Source organism: Pygocentrus nattereri, chromosome 23 (assembly GCF_015220715.1).
Source record: "Pygocentrus nattereri isolate fPygNat1 chromosome 23, fPygNat1.pri, whole genome shotgun sequence".
Classification (NCBI taxonomy): Eukaryota; Metazoa; Chordata; class Actinopteri; order Characiformes; family Serrasalmidae; genus Pygocentrus; species Pygocentrus nattereri.
In genome coordinates, this window is record NC_051233.1 from 15,632,792 (window position 1) to 15,658,602 (window position 25,811).

General features: G+C 39.0%; 1 protein-coding gene across 10 annotated transcripts in view; it reads right to left on the reverse strand.

Annotated features, from left to right (window-relative positions):
* Nucleotides 1–25,811, reverse strand: part of mast4 (microtubule associated serine/threonine kinase family member 4) — a 170,951-nt gene that overhangs the window by 90,539 nt on the left and 54,601 nt on the right. The window contains exon 1 of one of the 10 annotated variants that reach the window (XM_017714128.2): nucleotides 12,219–12,349. The exons of the other annotated variants lie outside the window; for them this stretch is intronic. Within the exon in view, the coding sequence (XP_017569617.1) occupies nucleotides 12,219–12,257 (39 nt within the window). The 5' untranslated portion in view covers nucleotides 12,258–12,349. Of the gene's footprint in view, nucleotides 1–12,218; nucleotides 12,350–25,811 lie in introns of those variants that run through there. 10 annotated transcript variants of the gene reach the window in all.

Consider the following 25,811-nt stretch of genomic DNA (forward strand, 5'->3'; position numbering starts at 1 on the left):
TCGCATAGCGAAAAGAATGGTGGCAAAGGCTCAGGCCTATGATGAGCTGTATGAGAGGCTGGACAGTAAAGAAGGAGTAAAGGACTTGTATTGTTTGGCTAAACAGAGAGATAGAGCTGGAAAGGATGTACAGCAGGTTAGGCTGATAAAGGAAAGAGAGGGAAATGTACTAGTGAGTGAACAGTGTGTTGAGTAGATGGAAGGAGTACTTTGAAGAACTAATGAATGAGGAAAACGAGAGAGAGAGGAGGACAACGGGGGGAGAGATAGTGGATCAGGAAGTGCAGAGAATTAGTAAGGTGGAAGTGAGGGCAGTTTTAAAAAGGATGAAGAATGGAAAGGCAGTGGGTCCAGATGACATACCTGTGGAGGTATGGAGATGTTTAGGAGAGAAGGCAGTGGACTTTTTAACCAGGTTGTTTAACAAAATCCTGGAGTATGAGAGGATGCCTGACGAGTGGAGAAGTAGTGTACTGGTCCGCATTTTTAAGAACAAGGGTGATGTGAAAAACTGCAGAAACTACAGAGGTATAAAGTTGATCAGCCACACCATGGAGGTATGGGAAAGAGGTTGTTGAAACAAGGCTAAGGCGAGAGGTTTCAGTGAGCAGCAATTTGGTTTCAAGAGAATCTGGAGAGGTGGAGGTTTGCACTGGAGAGGAGAGGAATGAAGGTTAGTAGAGACAAGACTGAATACATGTGTGTGAATGAGAGGGAGGCAGGTGGAAAGGTGAAGATGCAAGGAGTAGAGGTCGTAAAGGTGGTAAAGATGACTTCAAATATCTTGGGTCAACCATCCAGAGCAATGGACAGTGTAGAAAAGAGGTGAAGAAGGGGGTTCTGGCAGGATGGAGTGGGTGGAGACAGGTGTCAGGGTTGATGTGTGACAGAAGGATAGCAGCAAGAGTGAAAGGGAAGGTTTACAAGACAGTGGTGTGTCCTGCTATGATGTATGGTTTGGAGACTGTGGCTCTGTCTAAAAGACAGGAGGCTGAGCTGGAGGTGGCGGAGATGAAGATGTTGAGATTTTCGTTGGGAGTGACAAGGATCGACAAGATTAGAAATGAGCAGATCAGAGGGACAGTGAAGGTGGAGCAGTTTGGAGATAAAGCCAGAGAGGCCAGGTTGAGATGGTTTGGACATGTGTTAAGGAGGAATAGTGGATATATTGGGCAAAGAATGTTGGAGATGGAGCTGCCAGGTAGAAGGAGAAGAGGTAGACCTCAGAGAAGGTTTATGGATGTAGTGAAGGTGTACATGGAGATGGTTGGTGTAAAAGTAGAGGAGGCAGTAGATAGGGCAAGATGGAAGCAGATGATCTGCTGTGGCGACCCCTAAAGGGAGCAGCCGACAGAAGAAGAAGAGGTAGAGATAGTGTCTTTCTTAGTTAGGTTAATCTTTCATGTGTGTCAACTGGGACATTCCACAGCACAAGGATGATTAATTATGCAATAGCAAACAGCAACAGCAATTTCTGCTAGAAATTTTTTTGAATATTTTTTTATATAAAACTAACACTCTAAATTAAAATTAAATTGAGGATTAGTCTTTTAAAAGAGAACTGCACAAAATATGAGTGTCTCGCAATCTAGAAGAATCTGACTTCCTTTGGGCAGGCACTGTACAAAGAAATCGGTATAGCTGTTATAGTTACAGGAAGTAACTGCTCTACCGTTTAAGGCTGTACAGGAAAATTCAAACAAGAAGCTGGCAAATAAGAAGCTGACCATGTTTTTGCTGCACTCAAGAGAAGCCGCTGTGGGTTTTGCATACACTCATCTTTATGTGGTCATAGTTAGAAAGCATTATTGACATCTCTCTATACATTGTTCATCTTCATTTTTACTATTCACCCAATAAAAAGATTTAAAATTTACTTTCATTAGTTAAATGTGATTTTTATTACAAGTGAAGCAACCTACAAAAGATAAAAAAAAATTACTTAAGCATCCAAAATGGTTTTAATAATGTTTTAAAACATAAATGCACTATACCGTGATGCATACCGAAACTGTCAGTAATATTCATTATACTGTGACAAATTTATGCACATACCACTGACCACAAACTACAGCACATGTAAATCCCTAAATTATTATTTTTTTCTTCCCCTTACATACTTAATTTATGTGAAGTTAATCTACCATGTCATGTGTTCCAAGTTATTGGTGATTCAATAAAACCCAGATTTTTTCCCCAGTTTTTGCTTATTCACGACACACCACCCCTCCCATACATACAAAATAAACTTACTGAAAAACAGAAACTGAACTTTTCTTTAAAAAAAATCAAGGTTTGAACCAAACAGTAATACATCATTATACCTATATGACAGTGCCATGTTTAGAGTCATTGAGCTCCTCAGTACAACCCAATCTACTGCTAATGTTTGATTATAGAGATTACATACGTATGTGCCATATTTTACACACCTGTTAACAACAGGTGTGGCTAAACCTGAACTCAATAATTAAGAGTGCTGTCCACATACTTCTGGTCACTCTGCATATATGATGCCACAAATATCCCCAGATAAAGCAACACACAAATAGTGTAAACCACATTAATGCTAGCCTCCTTATCAGAGAGGCTGAGCCAGTTTTTTTTTTTTGTTTTTTTGTCACATTTCAAGTTAATTTAAAAAATTTAAAAGCAGCAGTCCCTAGACAACTTCCCACTGTCTACTCAGTTGCATCTGAACATGCACACCAGAGTGACTGCTGCTCTTCCGCTCACACTGCCTGAGAAGCCACCTCACCTCAGTCAGATGCATCAGATGACACAGTCAGGGCCTTGTGCACGAAACAAGCCATGGACCAGCTGGTCCTGAAGCAGCATTTGGAGTGTGTGGGAAGCACACACAAGACAAATAATTTGAGAAAGCGGTAGCTGGCTTTTTATTCAATAATAAAAGGTACACAATTTAACTGCTGCTCCATTTAAGGTGGAACAAAAAAATTCTAACAAAAGGCTATTAATATGAAGCTTCAAGAAACTTAAAGAAGCAATTCAGACATGAAACATATATATATATATATATATATATATATATATATAAGTTTATCTACATATTGTTCAGTTTTGTTTTCACTATTTTGCACAATAAAAATATTTAAGAATGATTTTTGTTGTTAAAAATGGTTTAACAATGTTAAAAGTGGAGGGACTTAATTTATTATTTGTTAATCTTTTATTTGTTGAAAAGCATTTTCTTCACACACACACACACACACACACACACACACACAATTGAGAAAAGTATTTGCTCATCTGCCTTCACACACGTATGAACAGGAGTGAGATCCCATTCTTAATCCATAGGGTTTAATATGATGTCGTTCCACCCTTTGCAGCTATAGCAGCTTCAACTCTTCTGGGAAGGCTTTCCACAAGGTTTAGGAGTGTGTTTATGGGAATTCTGAATTCTTCCAGAAGAGCATTTGTGAGGTCATACACTTATGTGTCTCCACTCTAATTCATCCCAAAGGTGTTCTATCAGGTTAAGGTCAGGACTCTGTTCAGGCCAGTCAAGTTCTTCCACACCAAACTCGTTCAACAAAGTCTTTATAGACCTTGCTTTGTGCAGTGGTGTGCAGTCATTTTGGAACAGGAAGGGGCCATCCCCAAACTGTCCCCACAAAGTTGGGAGCATGAAATTGTCCAAAATCTCTTGGTGCTGAAGCATGAAGAGTTCCTTTCACTGAAACTAAGGGGCTGAGCCCAACTCCTGAAAAACAACCTGCACCATAATCCCCCCCTCCACCAAACTTTACACTTGGCACAATGCAGACAGACAAATACCGTTCTCCTGGCAACTGCCAAACCCAGACTCGTCCATCGGATTGCCAGATGGAGAAGTGTGATTCATCACTCCAGATAACACAACTCCTCTGCTCTAGAATCCAGTGGCAGCACTTTACACCACTGCAATCCAAACTTTGCATTGCGCTTGGTGATGTAATGCTTGGATGCAGCTTCTTAGCCACTGAGACCTATTCCATGAAGCTCTGTATGCACTGTTATTGAGCTAATCTGAAGGCCACATGAAGTTTGGAGGTCTGTAATGATTGACGCAGAAAGCTGGTGACCTCTGCGCACTATGCGCCTTAGTATCCGCTGACCCCGCTCCGTCATTTTATGTGGGCGATCACTTCAGGGTTGAGTTGCTGTCATTCCCAATTTCTTCCACTGTGGTCCCATGCTGGAATTATTTACACACACATATACACACAAAATAATATATGTATAGAACACAGTACTATAAGGTTTTATTTTCATGGATATTCCTATTCACTGCTCATGCAAGATTTAAGCTCAAAAGCCCATGTATATGTGTACGTATACTTTTGCAACTAGTCTAAAATTTGATTCTAAATTCTTTTAGTCTTCTGAGTGTGTGAGCGCTTTTGTGAGTGCACCGGCCAAGGCTTGTGACTCCTACTGCTAGATCACCACTGTGTCAACCAAGCAGATAGTTGGCATATGCCATGCAGTGCATACAAATATGACTTAGATGGTCTGATAACTTCCAAAGGAGCTGCTCACACACAGTGGATGACTGGAGCCTTTTGATGTGGCCATGAATATATTGAGGTATCAAGACAGCACTACTCTATAGAGTCAAAAGAACTGCTGGACCTGCATTCTGCATTTCAACTAAATAGCAAGTGTAAGGCAAAATATATAAACGTATATATATATATATATATATATATATATATATATATATATATATATATATATATATATATATATATATATATAAATATATAAACGTATATATTAAATAATGTAAATCTCTAATTAGCAGCTAATTAACTGCTTTCACAGTACACTGAGCGTCAAAATATATTTTGGAATAACGTGGCACCTAATATAGGACACTTAGTGGCAAAAAATGTTATACAAAAACATGTGCATTCATTGCAAATCACAAGCTAAATGAGAATTGATTGATCTCCCCATACAGACATAAAATGCTTCGGCATCATCAGTCACAGTTACTGAATAATGATCCATAGTCATACATCTTGTACAATGATGTATTGAGATGTCATTGTCAACTCCAACGCATGCACCTTGGATTCCCGAATATACAAATAAATCGTAAATGATATGAGCGCCGTACACAAGAAAAATACAAAGCCGACAGCTCAAGTCTCATTCATAAATGTGCGTTTACAGTATGACATGTCTGTGTCAGCCTTATTTTCTGTAAAAGCTATTACAATACTTGTGACTGTGCATACATCTACTAGTACTACACTGTGTTATCCAATACACATAACAGTCAATTCATTAAGTACAACTACCTTTATCTACACTCATTATCCATTTTATCAGCTCCATTTATCATGTAGGTAGTAGTATTTCCACAGTTACAGACTGCAAAATGTGATGCCCTCTTTCACTCTGTTCTTTAATGGTCAGGGCCCCCACAGAGGATGTATCATTTGGTGGTGGCATGTTAGTGTGTGATATGCTGGTAAGTGTAGATCAAACACTGTCAACTGTATTAGACACTCCTGCCTTGTTCCTCCACTTTGTAGAGGTAAAGTCAGAAATGGTGTTTCAGGATTCGTTTGTTCTCGGCTTACTCACAGATAGCATTAGCATCTCCAATCAGTTTAAAACTGCATTACAGACATCAAGCTGCATCTGAAAGCTCTCAAAGTTGTAGTTCCTGACAGAGGTAGTGAAACGCTCCACACTCCTTTGTCATTTGAAGACATTTTGCCTGTGTTTGTTTTTGCAGCCATGTGATAAGCCTCAATACCCACTGCCATATTTTCTTTGGTTCTGTTTTTTCTTGGTTTTCTTGGATCAGTCTGAGATAGACTGGTTCACTTGTAGGTGGTCCAGCATCAGAATACTTTCTTTTTGTTTTGAAAAACCCTGTTTGTAACTATTTGTCTAATTTCACATGAACAAAGGGAGAAATAACTTACACTGAAAACAAACATCATTAGCATTTTGCCAGACCGACAAATGAGGTTGACATAAATATGATGTTCCATTTTTTTTGTTTATTACTCATTTTTAAAATAGAAAAAATTGATATGTCTATACTTTATTTAAAAACACGTTTTTAGGAAAAACAGCCACAGCCCGCTAGTACCACTCACAGACTGAAAATCATTTTTCTAGTCCTTTATCACAGGATGCTGCCCACAAGACGCTGACCATGGGTTGCTGCCCATAGGATGCTTTTCACTGGATATTTTTAGTTGGTAGACTATTCAGCCCCCCCACTTATTTTCCCTTGTCTTTCCCCTTCCTTGTGCAAATGCATTATCTTACATCTAATTTGTTCAGAAATATCTTATTTTAGATGCATATGAGAAAGGAATGTGCAAGTGTATGTGCTCTGGCACTTGCTTGTGTGAGTACTGATACCAACAGATACGATATAATACTTAGTGGTGGCTTTGGATAATTTACTGCTACATAACCATAATGACATTTATATACATAAGAAATAAATACAATAATATAAATAATTGAAATCAATCTAAGAAAACAAAGACACTTTTCAAACAGTAATTGAAAGAAATGCAGTTAATTGCAATTAACTGCACAAAATGCTACGACTGATCACCATAAATTGTTTTAACGCCTGGCAGCCCTAACTCTCTCTCACACACACACACACACACACACACACACACACACACACACACATTCAAGGTTGCCTTTAGAATAATTATTACTGTGGAGGGAAAAAAATAAAAACACAGAAAGCAATTAGATGTGCAAATCTCATTAAAATGGAAGAATGGCTGCGCCATACCTGTTTTTTTTTTTCTTCAATACATGCAAACCAAGCAAAATGCAACCAAACAAACGCCGGGCGAGTCCTCAGGAGAGCCCTGTGTGCACTCAGTCACTGCAACTGTAATTATAAAGCTTATACAGGAGCACTACTGTCTATTCATTCTAATCACAAGACACTATCCACCACCTATTTCAATATATTCTGCTGACAAAATAAATCCCACACAGAGCTCAAAGGGCATGGCTGTATACAGGTGGATCACCAGAAGTTCATGGATAGGTGGGCTAAGCCTGCACTATATGTACTAAATATATTAATCAAACACAGATTTTAGATCAGTTCCATCTCTGTCGATGCAATCAGAAAGAGCATGATTTTGCTCTGGAGGCATGTTTAATAAGCTAGGGGACAGCCGCATAGTCATAGTGACAAATATTACATTTTCTTAGTTAAAATAAATTCAGTATTAATTTTAACCAAAAGCTTATACAACTGTCCTGCGCTTTCTCACCAGATCTGCTCCTTTGGTCCTGTTAGTCTACTTTGGTTTCTTTCCCTCCCTCACTTCCTGTGTTAAGTACTACATTAATTCTATTAAACTCAGACTTGGAGATTATGATCAATCAATTTTTTTTTTTTTTTTTTTTGACTGGTATTCTCATCTGGGTGGCCTTCAACAAAGCTGCCACCTCTTCATTTCCATCTACAGGTTTACGAAGTGAGGGAACTGAGGGATATAAAAAACTATGATGATGATTGTCGCACAAAACTGAAGTCGGCTTCTTCTTTGAATTTGAATTCTACCTTTAATGCTGCAGCAGCATTCAGATGCCTCACAACCATTAAATTCAAACAAGAATCTGCCAAATAATAAGTCAGCTCCAGCCTCACCTTTTTCACTGAAATTAACTTGCTGTAAAGAAAATGTATGGCAACTACTGGTGTTACTCTTTCAGACTTTTCATACTGAAATCTAAAAACAAAGAATATAAAGAGCTGCTAAAAACATTAGTTCTATACCTCTTGTTTGTTCACACTCAAACCATCTACTCTATGGGTTAAACTAGTTGGCTTGTCAGCTAGTTAGCTGATGGTCTCTTACCTCTTTTCTTCATCTCAGTTAAACCTAAAGTTAACTGAAGTTAGCTAAGTAGCCTGAGTTAACAAGCAACCAAGAAAAATAAATAAATGAAAAATAATAAAAAAAAAAAAAATAATAATATATATATATATATATATATATATATATATATATATATATACCCAGCTATGCTGACCACAATTTGCCACAAATCCATATTGTATTATATTCACTCTTCTTCACACTGTTTCACTCTGCATATTATAGATTTTAATAAGGTGTAAGGTTCATTTTAGTGAGCTTTTAGACAAAATCCAGTCTTTAGCTCATTTAACAATTACTTTGCAGTGCATAAACAGACACTCTGCCTCAGGTCTGATATGACTGACGTATGATGTATGAGGTCTTATATGATTTGCCAAATTACATTACATTACATTAGCAAATTGAATAAGAATAAACTATGATTTGAACTAATAATGTACATGTACTTAAGAAGGTGGGCTAAATAGCATTTAAGGGGGATAAAGACTTCTTAAAATTGGTCTTGAAGCCAGAAAAGGCATGCCAGTATCCCTTACAAGACTATAGGGTTTCAAATATGGAATGTATAAGCATGTATTAATGAATATAAAGGGCACACAAATGAGGAGGTGGTGAGTGGGAAAGAATGAATAGTATTGATATTTTGCCACTGTGGAGTCACTGATAGTGTTTGAAGAACAGTGATTTTATCAAATGTGATTCAGATAAAGCAATCAAAATTCATAGTATATGTAAAATAAAGCTGTATCCAATTTAAATCAATGAATCTTGATACATTCACATGCTCCTGACAAGGAAATAAATAAATAAGGTGAATATATACATAAGATGATCTTCACTAACATCCAGTGAGAGCAACAGTGGCTGCATGTTACAACTAAAGAGATCCTTTCTATCAAAGCAACATACAAAGGTGAGCACTAATTAAATGGACAGCATTAAACAAATTGGCGCCATTAATGATTTATTGATTTACACGGCACATTAACAAACGTAATTTAATATATTTAGAAGATGCTTAAAAATAACTTCTTAGCTGAAAAAATTGGGCCACAGTATGTCACACAAAAAAAGAAAAAAGTAGGCCATTGGGAGAAGGTTTATTTTTTTTTCACACTTAGGAACTAAGCAAGGATAATGTACTCAAGTGCTATCGCATGACAACTAAGTGCACAAAAAGGTAAACCAGAACATTACTTTGATGCGTTGATTGCTATTTTTAAAAAGCTTGATAAGTAGGTAACACTAATACTAATCAAAATGTTAGCCCCTAATACTAATAACATTGCTAATAACATTGGTAGTGCTTTTACTAGAATGTATGCTAGCACTAAAAAATATAATTTAGTATTAGTACATTTTACCAGCCTAATTATCTTAAAGAAAACTAGAACACCACATGGTTTTGGGTCACACATTATTTCAGGCAATACTATACTATATATTGTATACATAATAGGCTATATTTTAAGTAAGAAGAAAAAAAAAATACAAAGCATAGGATATGCCCTGGCAAATACGAAAACCTCATTACAGGTGCAACATCGTGTAGGTCTCAATACAATTGGCCTAGAGCACAGCAGTTACCTAAATGCAATTGACACAAAGTAGGCAAACTGACTTGACCTTGGAGTAGACATTAACCAATCTAAATTTAGCAAGAGCACCCACTCATTTCCTGTGCTATGGTGAAATTAAGAGCTGGAACAAGCACACACACACACACACACACACACACACACAGTACACCAACACATAAAGTGCAAGGACAACAAAATAGAGGAAGTTGCTTTACATATTCAAGCATCTGTACTGTTCAACCAACCAAGAAAAAAAAAAAAGCTACTCCTGATTCTTAGGTAATGCTGATGTACAGTATGAAGATGTCCTACCTCAGATATTTAACAAACCCACAGACCTCAGATTTACAACATCAGGCCTGTAGGCATAAGGAAAAGAACACAGCAATAACACCACACAGTAATAAAATCCATTTGCCTGTCAAATGAACATGTGCGCAGCATGAAATCATACATACAGAAGCTTCTCCATTACCACAAAGAAATACTGTTTCATATGAGATCCATGCTGGGGCCTTCACACTAGAAATACTTAACTGTGCGTTTCTCTCCAAGTATGGCCAAACAAAGAAGGTTTAAAAAGGGAGTTTCTTTTGAGTTAACATAACAAGCAAGGAGCCCCAAGATTAATAGCCACCGGAGGGAAATTATGCCTTTGGTCTGCCCTGATAAACACATATTGCAATTACTCTGAAAGTTAATGGATGAAGTGGAGAATTTCATTAAGACCATCACAGTGAATGGCAAAGGAATGGAACACAAGAATGTAAATGGTCAAATTTTCTGTTCGAATTCTGTTTCAAGTGAAGGGTTACCAGACTGCTACAATGGGAATTGGACTGGCTGAAATCTTAGATCAAGAGCAGCTTTGTTCAAACAGAAAAAGGGGAAAACAAACCAAACACCCTGTGTTTGAAATTGCTAGGCAATCTCCTATATGCATTCAACTAATATATCCTAGTGACAATAATTTAAATGGAAATACAGTAAGCTAACTTCAAGAGATGGCACAGTTCCCATACCTGGTTCAGATAGTAAAAGGAAAATTAATGAATGATTCTGACCCAATCCTGTAACAAATTTAGCCTGAAAAAGCACTCACATTGGTCATTATTTGACCTCATTGAAATTGCATAGGTTTCAAATCTAATCATAACATGATTCAAATTTTGTCAACAGTATTGTTATTCATTAATTTCATCGTTGACATACATGTACGATCAAACTCAAGTCAAGTAGAATTGGTATTAAATAATCAAAATTATTTTCGATAACATGAACAGTATCAGCAATAACAATAATACTAATAAAATTTGGTGGGGTGGGGGGTGGTACCCATCCTGCTCTACACCAAATGCCACCTATAAAAACAATCACTGTTTGTTGAGCCTGCTAAATGCTTCTATTGGCTCACTATTTAAACATCTGCATGGATTAGAGCATCTCATGTAAATTACATGTGAGGATCAAATTGGGGTGTGTCTGTTGCAAATGATATGGAAACACGGTACTCGTGTGGGTGCTTGTTTCCATGCACTAAAGCTGATTCATCAATTGCACCCAAATCAGCCTTTGTTTCATCATAGTAGAACAGTTTCCTGAATCAGATGTGGAACAGTTCATACATCATTCAGGACAGTCAAATCTGTGCTAGTTTCTACACAACTTTCATGAAATAATGTGTGATGTCATGTACTGTGCTCAAGTGAAGTGCTTAAAAATAACTGATTTCAAACTACAGTAGTTTCACAGAAAAAAATCAGATCTGACAGTCAAGCTTACACGCATTACACATATTATATAATAATGCATAATATATGATATTTATAGGCATTGAACGACAGTCAATCTTACATATACACAATATTTGTTATATAACACTACATAATACATGATATTATTTGCATGTAAAATCATTTACAGGTCACCACTGAGTCTTATCTGCAAGTGCAACTTCTCAACAGGAGACTGCAAGTTTGCAACATGCTCAGGAAGTTACTGTGGTAGCAACAGGGCGTTGAGAAAACCACAAGAAGCTTCTTCATTTACCCCTACTGTACTTTCACTGAAATGTCATACAGTTGGCACACTGTACAAACTCTACATCATGAGCGTAGAAACATTTGCACCACAAGTAAGAGGAATCTATTTCTACACTTCTGTCATTCAAGCCACGTGCTCATTACTCACGCAAGTTTCTTTCATTCACCAAATACTTCTAGATATCACATCTAAATGCCAGTATAACAGCACCATTGCTCTTATAAAACCAACTCAGCTTCACACAGACACTTGATTCCAATCAAAGATAACAGCCAAGTGGTTCCATCACTCAACTTTTCACACAGCTAGACTAAGATTAGCATGAAAAGTTGGCAGGAAGCAGTTTTGCAAAAATTAATTGCAAATCAGTACTGAAACAACCAGATCTACTCTACTTTCTCAGATGAATCTGAGAAAAATTCAGATGTAGCTGAGCACTAGCTGGAAGAGTCTACCACATTTTTAAATGTGAACACACTCAAGCTTGCTGTATCTCTCTATCACTAGCTCTTTTCTCTCCAACTCCACCACCACACAAGCACGACTGTATTATTATTCACCTAGCACCTCCAAATGTTAACACAAAAGCTGCAAAAACTCCAGGGTGAGGAGCTCACAGCCCGCCACACATTCATACTATACCCACACCCACACGCACACACAACCTTTACAACTGACATTTAATATCTCCTACCTGTAGCCCTCGTCTCCTCAGAATGCTGGACTCGTCCATGCTGGAGAGGCACAGCTCGCTTACGCTTGCACACACTCTCTCTCTTCCTCTCTCTCACCGGTCGTGAGCCATGCTGCACTGCACTGTCTGCGCTACTGGCGCGCAGCTCCTCTGGGTACACTCCATCTGATCTTAGCAGCTGCTAAACACTTACATCAGAACTTATCTGATTGGAGGGGGCCAGTCAGCTGACTCCGCCCCTCTTCGCTCTTCTGTTCCTTCCTCTCTCTTGGAACTTCAGGACAATGTGAAAGCAAGTGTGCACAGTTGCATGTGCATGTACATATATACACCCCCCCACCGCCACACACACAGACGATATATGTGAGAAGAATAGGAGGGGCAGCAGAGGGGAAAGATGGAGTAAGGCAGCTGGAAAGTGAGAAAAAAAAAAGCTATAGGAAAAAAAATGAATTAAAGGGACAAAGTAAACAAAGGGCAATCCACGAGTACCAGTTAGGGCTGTCAGTACCAATTATATTAATAACTAAGCAATTTTATGATGTTAATAACATAAGGTAGTAAGTGCACTTGAATTGTATGTGTATGCTGGTGTTACACTGCTGCCTGAAATGTAACAGCATAACTATCCATGACTCAATATGCCAAAGATGCTGCATGTTATTTAACTCATGTTATTTGCAAAGCAATTAAACAGGCAAATATTTAAATGGCAAGTAAAAAGTACTGGAATTGTGCTAGTGTGTTTCATGTGTTCGTTTACTCTACACTTCAGATTAAAATAAATAAATAAAAAGATACAAAAAAAAAACAGCTAAGCTTCTTATTATAAACAAATACAAAAATAAATAAGTAAATAAACAAATAAATAAAAGTAATATTTTTCCCTATTCACGCAGGAATAGTTTCCCAGTAATTTTTTTTACATATTTTGATGATCTGAGGACATTACACATTGGCTTGATTTGAGTGACAGAACACTAACGGTACTTATGCTAGTTATGAATGTAGTGGTTATGCAAATAGTGGGCGACCACCAGGGTGGTACTTACTGAGTGGATGTTTCTTTGTGTACACAGTACAGACCAAGAGGTTGTATACTCAATGAGCCATGTGACCCCTGCACGGAATACCGGTGCTATCTTGTCCTGTGATTCACTGCAAACTTTTTTGGGGAACTGGATCTTCTTGCACACTCAGTTATCCGGAACCTTAGAGGTCATCCACTACTCACATACTCAGCCACATTCATAACTAGAGTTATATCTTGTATCTTATGGTATTTATGGAGTGGATGACTTGAGCCCACACCGTCAGAATTCAGGCACATGCTGCGTGACATGGATGGGACAGGACAGCCAGTGTGTCCGAGTAGCAGGTGCAGGTACCTCAATGTCACATTTGCACCACTGAAGAAACAGGGGTATGACCGATAATGTGTGTAGTTCACATGCGTGCCTTGTTGGTGAAAACAAGTGAGAGAAAAAAATAAAGTGGTATACAGTGACAGCCACTTCAGAGCAGATTTTGCGTGAAGGGTTTGAATGGAGCACCACATGTTCTGCCTTTTAGAGCGGCAGCTGCCTCAGGTTAAGTTGACACACTCTCTGTGCCCATACAAAAAGGCCACAATCAGCTTCCAGGAGCCCAGAAAAATCTGAAAAAAAATACTCCAATGCAAGTTTCACCATTTGCAGCTCGAGGTAGTGATATGTGACTGTGATATTCACTGACCACCTGAACCTGTGGTGGATATATCCGTGGTTGCCATCACTCTGCTTGCGGGCAGCTGACCTATCATCATCTTGGACATGCGGAATTGTAAGGACTAGCATGACCTGTGAGCTATCAGACACTCACATGGAATAGGGATTAACGCATGCCTGTGACACAGTGATGCCAACCAGAGAGATATCAGCCACACCCTGTGTTGCAGCCAAGAGAAGACCTTAAAGCCGCAGCAATGTTAAGTAACCGCACCCTTGCTGCCCACCTCAAGCGGCCAATAGGTAGCATAATCGCCTGAATAACATAAAACTCCCATTACCACATCTCCTCATGTAAAACTAATCCCATATAAACAGGGATTGTGTATTCTTAATAACTCCCCAAATCTTTTGTTTCTACTTCCTTAGATGAGTAATAGTCACAGCCCTAGACCTATTTCAGTTTGGGGAGAGGAGGCCAGGGATTGATTTCCCCTGAGCAGGCATAGTTTTTGGCATCTGAAATGACCGCTTAAAGTGTGTTGGGAGAGTGGAAGGGGGAGGGAGGAAGAAAAGACGGGAAATCCTGTCCCACATTGTTCTGCCACTGTGAGACAATGCAGCTGGCATCCTGTCCACGCAGCCACCTTCTGTCAATAGAGCTAGTGAGGCACACTTGGGCCGTATTGAGCCCATGGTTGTTTGTCCTGCTCTGGGTCCCACAGATAAGGGCTCAGAGTGTGAAGGTCAGGAGGCGAGGAAAAAGAGAGAAGGGGGGACTCATACAGATGGGTGCATGAAGGGCAAACAATGCAAACATATGGACTGATAGGTGACCTGTAACAGCTGGACCTACACGTTTTCCATAGTTTTATGAAGTTGCACCGCTTAAGGGGAATGGGGTTTCTTTTTATTGAGCACAAACAAAGTCAGATACCATATGCTATACTACATCAAGAATGGCACTGTATGGAAGAAACTTTGTAAATGTCAATGCAAAAACATGGAGGATAACATTACTAATGTATCCTGGCCAACAAAATCAAGTCAGATATTAATTACAATATGTCTACAACCCTCTGAGGCTGTGTTGTAATTGCAAAATTCACCATTAGCAACTGGCCAATTTTTGTCTATGGGTTTTTAAAAATCATTTTCCAAAGTTGTAAAGCCTATATGTTCACGTACATTTTCATATGTGCATTTTCACTACATACATGCTATAGGCAATGCTGGGTGCAGAAGTCTTGCTAAATATAAAGTAAGCGCAACCTAACACTTTCACACATTTACTCTAAAGGCTGGCAAGCTTACTTGCACAAAAGAAAAGTGGTAGATAAGTAAATTTGAACAGCTGGTGTAAAATAATAATGTTGAAGTATAGCCCATGGAATGTAGGCACATTAATATGTGGTAATTTTATTATGTAGCATGTATCTACCTATGTTAAAATATCAACTATTTCACAACCTCATAATTCAAAAGGGATGACTGACATTCAGGGGTGAACGTACATATCAGGGGGCTCTGTTTAGCACCGGGTGAAAAGGGGTGATTTTCCTAACAAAATTATATGCAGTAGATGACCAAGCACTAGAGTGCCCACAGTGCCATTGCGTTTGATTGCATGGAGTGTGGCAACTGTACAATTGACACTTCTTTGAGCTTAGTGACCACCAGATTGTTCACTACTGCCTTTCTGCAGTCAAACCAGAATTATTTGCATGTAGAAAAATAAGTAAGCAATTGCCATCATGCCAATCCCATCCACCAATTTTACAGTCTACTTGAGTTCTTGCTTTTCTTTATTCACCACCTCTCTCTCTCTTACCCCATTTCTAATATACATGCACCTTTCCCCAACACACTCTCTCTCATACACTCTCTCCCCCTTTCAATTTGCTAGGACTACCATATGAATATTAAGTGGATCCCCCATCCATTCCCCCCGTCTCGTCAGCCAGGCTTGAATGATCCTGATTATTAAGAAAAAGAAAAAAAAAGTGACAGGTATCTGAAACAGACTCAAGAAGATCGCCGAAGGTCAAAGAGACAAGAGCTTTTTTTTTTTTTTTTTTTTGTGTAGGTTATGTAATCCCTTACTTAGTTGAATGGATAGGAGGAGGTCTAAACTGAGGCCTGGTGGGGATTAAAAAAATAAAAGGCACTATTGATTTTAAAGGGCTAAAAAAGGGCTAAAAAAGGGCTAAATTCTGAAAATTGAGAATATAAAATAAAATATATAATATATTTGTATAGTTTAGATTTTCGTTTTGTGCGCCAATAGTTTTATTCAAATAGCACTTACTGACTAATACTGCGTATTGTCACTTCTTAATGGCCACATTTCTTAAATTCAAACAGCAGAACCCACAAAGTTTTATATAACATAATACAGTGATTTAAGAGATGTTCATGTTACAAAAAGAGATGACATAATTATTCAAATTATTTTTTAAGGTTAATGTATTAATTTAAACCTTTAACCTGAGACACGCATACTGGATTTATCATGTCTCCTCTGTATGTTCAGAGAATTGTGGCAGATTATCCTGCTGAGAATTAAGCCACTCTGTTCCACTGAAGCGACTAGTCTCAAATGAGTGAGCACGGCACACGAAGGCTAAATGGAACAATTAGAACATTGTGTGTTGAAGCTGAGGCAGGGGGACAACAGGGGCGCAGAGGTGCGAGGTAGAAAACTCATGGGCGATATGTCATTTGTCTCATTTTGTGGCAGGAACGCTCCCTGTGGTGAAGTATGAATGTAAAAACACAGAGGAGGCTGCCTCTCATACTGGGGAAATATAATCAAAGAGTTGAAAACAACAACAACAAACCTCAAGTAGACTTTGGAAAACAGAATTATGTGGAAATGTCTTCACTGACGAAAGTGCTTGTGCCATCATCACGTTTTCCCTCTAGACCTGCAGGCAACACATTTTGCCGGAAAACTGTCAGACATGGCCAGAGTATGTGTCCGGTCGCCAGAGCAGGCTAAACAACTGGTGACAGAGTTGAAAGAGATGAAGGGATGGGCCAGACTGGGTCGAGCAACAGGCATTGTAGGGGAAAGGGTAAGGCCTTGAAATGATATGAGGGTCTACCAGGTGGAAAGAAAGTGAAAGAGATAGGAAAAGATCAGGAGAGAGAGAGAGAGAGAGAGAGAGAGAGAGAGAGAGAGAGAGAGAGAGAGAGAGACCCCAAGAGAAATAGAAACCAAGAGAAAGAGTATTTTTTTCTTTAACTTTTAATATATTGGTAATTGTTGCAATGCTTTGACAATACAAATATAAGTTTGTAATTGCCAATAAAGCAAACCTGAAGTTCAGAATAAAAAAGAGACCGAAAGAAAGAAAGAAAGGAAGGAGTGAATGAGAGGCAAAACAGAGGTGAGAGTTAGAGAGAGAGAGTATGGGTAAGGGAGTGAGACAGAAAGGGGAGGTGAGAGAGAGAGACGGACGACTCTGCTTGGGGCGGCAGAGAGGGCCTGTGGTGAGGGTTGATTGAGTGACCTGTGGGGTCGAGCTGTGGCTTGAGCTCATCAGAGGTGAGCTCAAGGCCTGCAGAGCACAAACACGCAGAGACACACATAGCTGATAATCTTACAGCGGAGAAGCATATCTGACCAGACCTGCTACTACGCTACCTTAACCATCACACCAAACACCGAATCCCACAGTCTACAGTCAAATCAGTTTATGCAAAAATGCAAAATAAGCCAATATCTGTAAAATGCACACCATGTCCAGCTAAATAACTGCACCACAATTTGCAGTTTTTGTACGTCTCCATTTTTGAACGTTTCTATTTTCCATCATCCATTTTTTATACATCTCCATTTTTTACAAAAATAATTTCAGTTTTTGTATGTCTCCATTTTATTTTACTGAAAATAAAAACGGTGTCATGCTTCACCTGATGTTAACATGTCTGAAAACCATTTTTGAAATGAGACTGCTTAGGCAAGGGTTCAGCGCCCCCAAGTGCTCCCATTTCATCAGAGTGACAGCTCCTATTTAACTCCTGTCTGCCAGTGAAAACAATAACATGCAATATGACTGTAATGTGTTTCACTCTGTCATCTCCTTCACATGACCCTTTTTATAGATACTAAAGGCAAATGGAAAAAGACACCAGTACTCTCTGTGTGTGTGTGTGTACATATACACATATATATACATATAAAATTATACATACATACATACATACATACATATATATATATATATATATATATATATATATATATATACATACACACACATTATATATATATATATATATATATATATATATATATATATATATATATATATATATATATATATATATACACATACATACATACATACATACATACACACACACACACACACACACACACAGAGTATGGAGTGTTATCGCAAAATAACATCATGGCTGTGATTTGTTTGCAGGCTCGAGCCAAAGGTGTGATGTTATATGCGATAACACACAACCACGAGTGGTGAATTGATTTTATACAACAGTTAAATAAATAAAACAATAAAATTTATAAATTGAGCCATGAACAGGTCATTTAATATGTTTTAATGCTCGAATTCCTTCCGAGCAAATTATAGTTCCTTATGCTTAACATCACAGTAACTAGCTCCGCTCACTCACTGCACTCCCTGTCATTACCATTGAGCAAGCTTTTTTTGTTTTTTTATTGTGGCACTTTTATCAGTCGATGGTCAGATTCTGACAAATGGTATTCAGTTAATTTCTGGCAAATTCCAGGTTGTTTAGGTTTTCTTCTGTCACAGTTGCTGGAGGTCATTTTGCAGGGCTCTGGCAGTGCCCCTCCTGTTCCTCCTTGCACAAAGGCGGAGGTAGCGGTCCTGCTGCTGGGCTGTTGCCCTCCTACGGCCTCCTCCACGTCTCCTGGTGTACTGGCCTGTCTCCTGGTAGCGCCTCCAGCCTCTGGACACTACGCTGACAGACACAGCAAACCTTCTTGCCACAGCTCTCATTGATGTGCCATCCTGGATGAGCTGCACTACCTGAGCCACTTGTGTGGGTTGTAGAGTCCGTCTCATGCTACCACGAGTGTGAAAGCACCACCAACATTCAAAAGTGACCAAAACATCAGCCAGAAAGCATCGGTACTGAGAAGTGGTCTGTGGTCCCCACCTGTAGAACCACTCCTTTATTGAGTGTGTCTTGCTAATCGCCAATAGTTTCCACCTGTTGTCTATTCCATTTGCACAACAGCATGTGAAACTGATTGTCAATCAGTGTTGCTTCCTAAGTGGACAGTTTGATTTCACAGAAGTTTGATTTACTTGGAGTTATATTGTGTTGTTTAAGTGTGTGTATGTATATATATATATAAACAAACTGAAATGTTTAAATGCCATGTTTAAATTAAGCAGCAAATGTTTATATTGCAAATTTGACTAATAAAAAGTCCTGCAAATTTTTGTGAAGTCAAGCACGACTTTACATCCACAAAAGGTTGGACTCCCTTAGATTTGCTATTTGGACCCAGAAAGTTCTTAAAGTTCTTAAATAAAAAAAATACTTTGAAGTAGTAGTAGCAGGTTAAAAACACGTACAATAAAATGCATACATAGAAATTTCGCATTAATTAATTTGATTAAGTCGATCAAAACTGTCTCTAAATGCTATGCTCTAGTTCCTCGGTCAAACAAAGGATAACTCAGACAGTACTTCTCAAAACAAACCTGCTTTGTCAGTTCTTGAAGATTTATGTCTGCACAGAATATCTTCTAAAGCCAGTTTATTAGTGAATAATAAAATGTTTTCATATTCCTTTGCTTGTTTCTTATTTACATTTTTACTACTGAATGTTTAGTCTCTTAGCCCAAGTGCTATGGATTGTGCCAGATGACATGAGCTAAATGTTTGATGCATATAGCAACAGCAATCAAAGGAGGCAAATAGTATTGCATTTGTGAAACAAAGAAAAAAAAAAAAAAAAACTACATATTGACATCTATCCACCTATTTAGCACATGGCACCTAAGCTTCTTCACCTTTGCACCTGCCTCCCTCTCATTCACACACATGTATTCCGTCTTGTCTCTACTGACCTTCATTCCTCTCCTGTCCAGTGCAAACCTCCACCTCTCCAGATTCTCTTCCACCTGCTCTCTACTCTCACCACAGATTACAATGTCATCTGCAAACATCATGGTCCATGGAGCCTCCTGCCTGACCTCATCTGTCAACCTTTCCATCACCATTGCAAACAAGAAGGGGCTCAAAGCTGATCCCTGATGTAACCCTACCTTCACTTTGAAACCATTTGTCACTCCAACTGCACACCTCACCACTGTCTCACTATCCTCATACATGTCCTGCACCACCCTAACATACTTTTCAGCTACACCTGACGTCCTCATACAGTACCACAGTTCCTCTCTTGACACCCTATCATATCCCTTCTCTAGATCCACAAAAACACAATGCAGATCCTTCTAACCTTCTCTGTACTTTTCTACCAACACTCTCAACGCAAAAATTGCGTCTGTGGTTCTCTTTCTGGGCATGAAACCAAATTGCTGCTCACTGAAACCTCTCGCCTTAGCCTTGTTTCAACAACCTCTTTCCCATACCTTCATGGTGTGGCTCATCAACTTTATACCTCTGTAGTTACTGCAGCTCTGCACATCACCCTTGTTCTTAAAAATGGGAACCAGTACACTACTTCTCCACTCATCAGGCATCCTCTCATACTCCAGGATTTTGTTAAACAACCTGGTTAATACGTCCACTGCCTTCTCTCCTAAACATCTCCTTACCTCCACAGGTATGTCATCTGGACCCACTGCCTTTCCATTCTTCATCCTTTTTAAAGCTGCCCTCACTTCCACCTTACTAATTCTCTGCACTTCCTGATCCACTATCTCTCCCCCCGTTGTCCTCCACTCTCTCTCTCGTTTTCCTCATTCATTAGTTCTTCAAAGTACTCCTTCCATCTACTCAACACTCTCTGTTCACTCACATGTACATTTCCCTCTCTATCCTTTATCAGCCTAACCTGCTGTACATCCTTTCCAGCTCTATCTCTCTGTTTAGCCAAACGATACAAGTCCTTTACTCCTTCTTTACTGTCCAGCCTCTCATACAGCTCATCATAGGCCTGAGCCTTTGTCACCATTCTTTTCGCTATGCGACTAGCCTCACAGTACTCCTGCCTACTTCCTTCATCTCTCTGGTTATCCCACTTTTTCTTAGCTGCCTTCTTCTGAATACTCTCCTGGACTTCCTAATTCCACCACCAACTTTCTTTGTCTTCTTTCCTCTGACCAGACGAAACACCCCACACATTTTTGTCAGTTTCTCTCACCACCTTAGCTGTAGTTTCCCAGTCCTCAGGTAGCTCCTCACTGCCCCCATGGCCTGTTGCATTTTTTCCATGAACTGCCTGCAACCATCTTCCTCCTTCATCTTCCACCATCTAATCTTTGGCTCTGTCTTCACTCTCTTCCTCTTCTTTGTTTCTAATCTCATTCTACAGACAACCACCCTATGCTGTCTTGCTACACTTTCCCCTGGTACCACTTTACAATCTCCTTTAGGTGGCATCTCCTGCCAAGGATATAATCCACCTGTGTGCACCTCCCTCCACTCTTGTATGTCACCCTGTGCTCTTTCCTCTTCTGAAAATACGTGTTCACCACAGCCATTTCCATTCTCTTTGCAAAATCTACAACCATCTGACCTTCCGCATTTCTGTCTTTCACACCATACATACCCAGCACCTCTTCATCCCCTCTGTTCCCTTCACCAACATGTCCATTGAAGTCTGCACCAATCACTAATCTCTCCTCTCTAGGGACACCATCTACCACTTCATCCATCTTACTCCAAAATTCCTCTTTCTCCTCTAACTGACAACCAACCTGTGGTGCATATGAACTGACCACATTCAAAATTACACCATCAACCTCCAACTTCAGGCTCATGATCGTGTCTGACACTCTCTTTACATCCAGAACACTTTTCACAAGCTGTTCCTTTAGGATTATCCCTACTCCATTTCTCTTCCTCTCTACACCATTATAGAACAGTTTGAATCCACCTCCAATGTTCCTGGCCTTGCTTCCTTTCCATCTGGTCTCCTGGACACACAGAATATCTACCTTCCTTCTCTCCATCATGTCTGCAAGCTCTCTGCCTTTACCAGTCATTGTCCCTATGTTCAGAGTCCCTACTCTAACCTTCACACTCCTGCCTTTCCTTCTCTCTCGCTGCCTTCTAACCAGCTTTCCTCCTCTCCTCTTTGATGGTCTTCGACCTACAGTAGTCCAATTTCCACCGGCACCCTGCTGGTCAACAGCACCGTAGGCGGTCGTTGTTAACACGGGCCTCGATCGATCCGGTATGGCAATTATATTTGTGATCCGCATGATAGTTTAGCACAAGTTTTATGCCGGATGCCCTTCCTGATGCAACCCTCACCATTTATCCGTGCTTGGGACCGGCACCAGAAGTACACAAAGTACAACCCTAATGGCTGTTTTTTTTCATAAGCCACAATACAATATCATAAATGAATCTCAGGGAACAAATAAAATACAAGAAAAATGTACAATTTAGCCCATCATAGAAAACCGAAAAACATGGTAAAGAAAGTTATGAACTACTCCAGTAAGATAATCTTAAAACTATAATGTTTTGATTCTGAGCCAATATCAGTCATCTTACCATTATCACTCTGGAACCTCGGTTTGGTTCAGGAACAAAAAGTGCCATCAGTCCCCCATGATGGCTACGCTGAGGAATCCACTTTAAGGGGAGGAGTTCATGCTGCTATCAGTGAAGGACATCTCCAAGCACCATAATGAAGGAGGGCTCTAGGCCACAATCCCAAACATAAGGATTATGACTTCTTATCTCCATATCAGCCCAGGAGAGACTGTATTGATTTCCTGCCAAAGCTAATCATGCTCAAGAGGAACGAGCCAGCTGGGTCAGGTGCTGTAGAAGTCCCTTTTTCCATTCTGAACCCTGATCAGTTTGAAAGTTCCTCTGGTTGGGGTTTGTGATGGTGGGGAAACTGATCCTGCATCTGAGCGAAAGGTCACAGGAATTTTCTCCCTGTAGTTTGTTACACTCGCTTCAGGGAATGACATCACAGTCAGGGGATAGAAAAGGACAAAGGGGCTTTGAGGAGAAGGCTGAGAGCATGGCTGGTTTGCTATGAGAGGTTTAACTGTGAGGAGACAAAAGATGTGTGTCTGTGAAGATGTTCTGAAGATTTTGACCATTTGCCCTACAGCTCACAGAGTGGTATAGAAAATGAACTGACCTCAGGTCTGGAAATGTGATGTGTTTGTAAGTACACAAAGAGAAACTAGTGAAAATAAATAAGATCTAATAAAGTAGATCTTTAACTTGGCCTGAATATTTTGTCTGAGTTTGACTCAAGAATAGCGCCAGCTGTAGCTTGTAGCAACACTGATGTCTGCAAGAGATCAATGATGAAGAAAATTAAAAATAGTGAATAGTATTAAAAGGTTCAAAATGTACCATTCACTCTCATAAATCAAACGGTATACCATTTTGAATTCACTGCTTTTGTTATGTTTGGGGGGAAAAAAAAGAAAAAAAAAAGATTTACATACATTCAGTCTACCTCAGTAGACACCAATTAACAGTGAAGTTACAAGGACTATTTTAGCCTAGCTTGCTTTTTCGGAAGAGAAACAATACTAGGTACCCAATCTCAAACTTATTCACATATATCAGTTTCAAAACCACAGTAACAAAAAAGGGCCTGTTTAAGGGATGAAAAAAAAGGTTATAAAATAACACACACACACACACACACACACACACACACGTGTGTATATTATATATATGTATATAATTTATTATTATTATTATTATTATTATTATTATTATTATTATTATTACACACATAATGGCTGCTCTGTACATCATGACATAAACCATAAAAATTTGTAGTGAAAATCAGTTGTGAGGTAAGGAAAGCATGGCATTAAGACAGCAGCAACATTAAGGCATTTGGCTGGCATAACTAGCGAGAACAAATTAGTTTTTCCTGTGCAGCCACACTAATCACAACTTAATGGTAATATGAAGGTACGTGTACTATTAATTATCTTGTGTAAAGGGCTACTAAGCAGTGAGAAAAAAAGCTGGGGGAAATGCAGGGTAGAATCTGTGAAACATGGGACAAAGGCTGTGAGAAATCTGTTTTCACACCTAACTCTTTTACTAAAATGCAAACCAGACTTTGGGTTTTGTGATACTGTATGTTTTTCACACTGCAATGGCTAAAATGTACCAAATTATGCCTGTGAGTGCTTGTTTATTGCTCAATCTCACATTTGCCACCATTTAAGGCAAAAAATGCTGCTCTGCATGAAAATAGAGATGCTTAACGTCTTTGGGAGCTACACTTAAAGCAATAAATAACCCTTACTTGATATCTGCTTCTTTATGTTTGGTAAGTAAATTTTAATGTAACCAATCAGGTCACTGATGCAAGACTGCAAATCCATATGCCATAATCAAAGGCAATGCTTCGCTATTGAAAAACAACATCTGGACCAGATATGAACACTGGGGTCCCATGGTTCTGGACAATATTCTACAACAAAAGCAGAAATAAAAGTTATGCTGTCATTACAAAAGTATTTAGCTTGCCGCCAAGCCATGTATTAAAACCATATTATAATACAAAGTCTCTCACAAGATTCCCGCGTGTCTCATTTGCGGGGCGACTGTGGCGACGGCAAACCGGCACAATGTGAAGAGACGTTTTCGTACGTGTCACACAAGCTACCACCTTGTTAAATCATTGTTGATAATTATTGTGAGAAATCATTAACATGATCAGTGTCTTCACATAGATGAAAATCATTAATTATTAATAATAACATGTAATTTGTTATTTCAGAAGTCTGTATCAAACCGGTAGCCCTTCACATTAATTGGTACCCAAGAAGCAGCTCTCAGTTTCAAAAAGGTTGGTGACCCCTCCTGAACTGTTAGGCCTGAATAAAACACCATTCCCTTTCAATAAAAAGAATGCCACCAATACTGAACAACAAACCTGCTTGGGACTTCTGTACCATTTGAAACTATGAACTTGAAAGGACTTTTATAAAAAAAAAAAAAAACCCTACTAAAATTTACTGTTCGAGGCAGAGTAAATGCAACTATAGTGACTATTTAATTGAATGTGTGTACAAGTATTAATAAACAAAATTAGTCAACTAAGGGTAATAACTATAAATTATTACTTGAGTTATTTTATCTGTAGTTGCTTTACAGGAAGTAGATCCAATGCTGAAGATTATACTAGGTTTACTGGCTGCTTAACGTAACTCATTTGCTTACTCTGAATGACAGCTTACATTAGCAAATTGGGTAGCTAATAGACCATACACGCAAAAGCAATAGGATTATTAAAAAAAACAAAAAAACAAAAACAAAAACACAATGCTCCTCATAGACTAGTTCATGGAGGCAGAAGATAGGAAAAATTAAAAGCTTCTTGAGAGAAAACTACTTGAACATCCAACCGTGAAGCCCTGCCACACTGTAACAAAAACACACAACTACAGGTAAGGCTTGTGTAAACTAGTGCATAAAAAAAAAAGAGAACAGTATTTCTAACATATTATGCAAGGAAACAGTTTCCAAAGCAAGGCCACCAACAAGGTCTCCAGGGAAAATGTGATTTGATGGATCAGGGCAGAATGAGTCCAAATTCAGCAACTTCAGTGAGGTCGTGGTTCATGGGTGGTTATGTTAACAGATGTCGTGTGAACCCCACAGGTCACAGAAGGGGTAAGGCTATGCATTCATGCATGAAGTCCTATCAATAATCTCGTTTAAGAACCATCTTGGCTATGTGTAA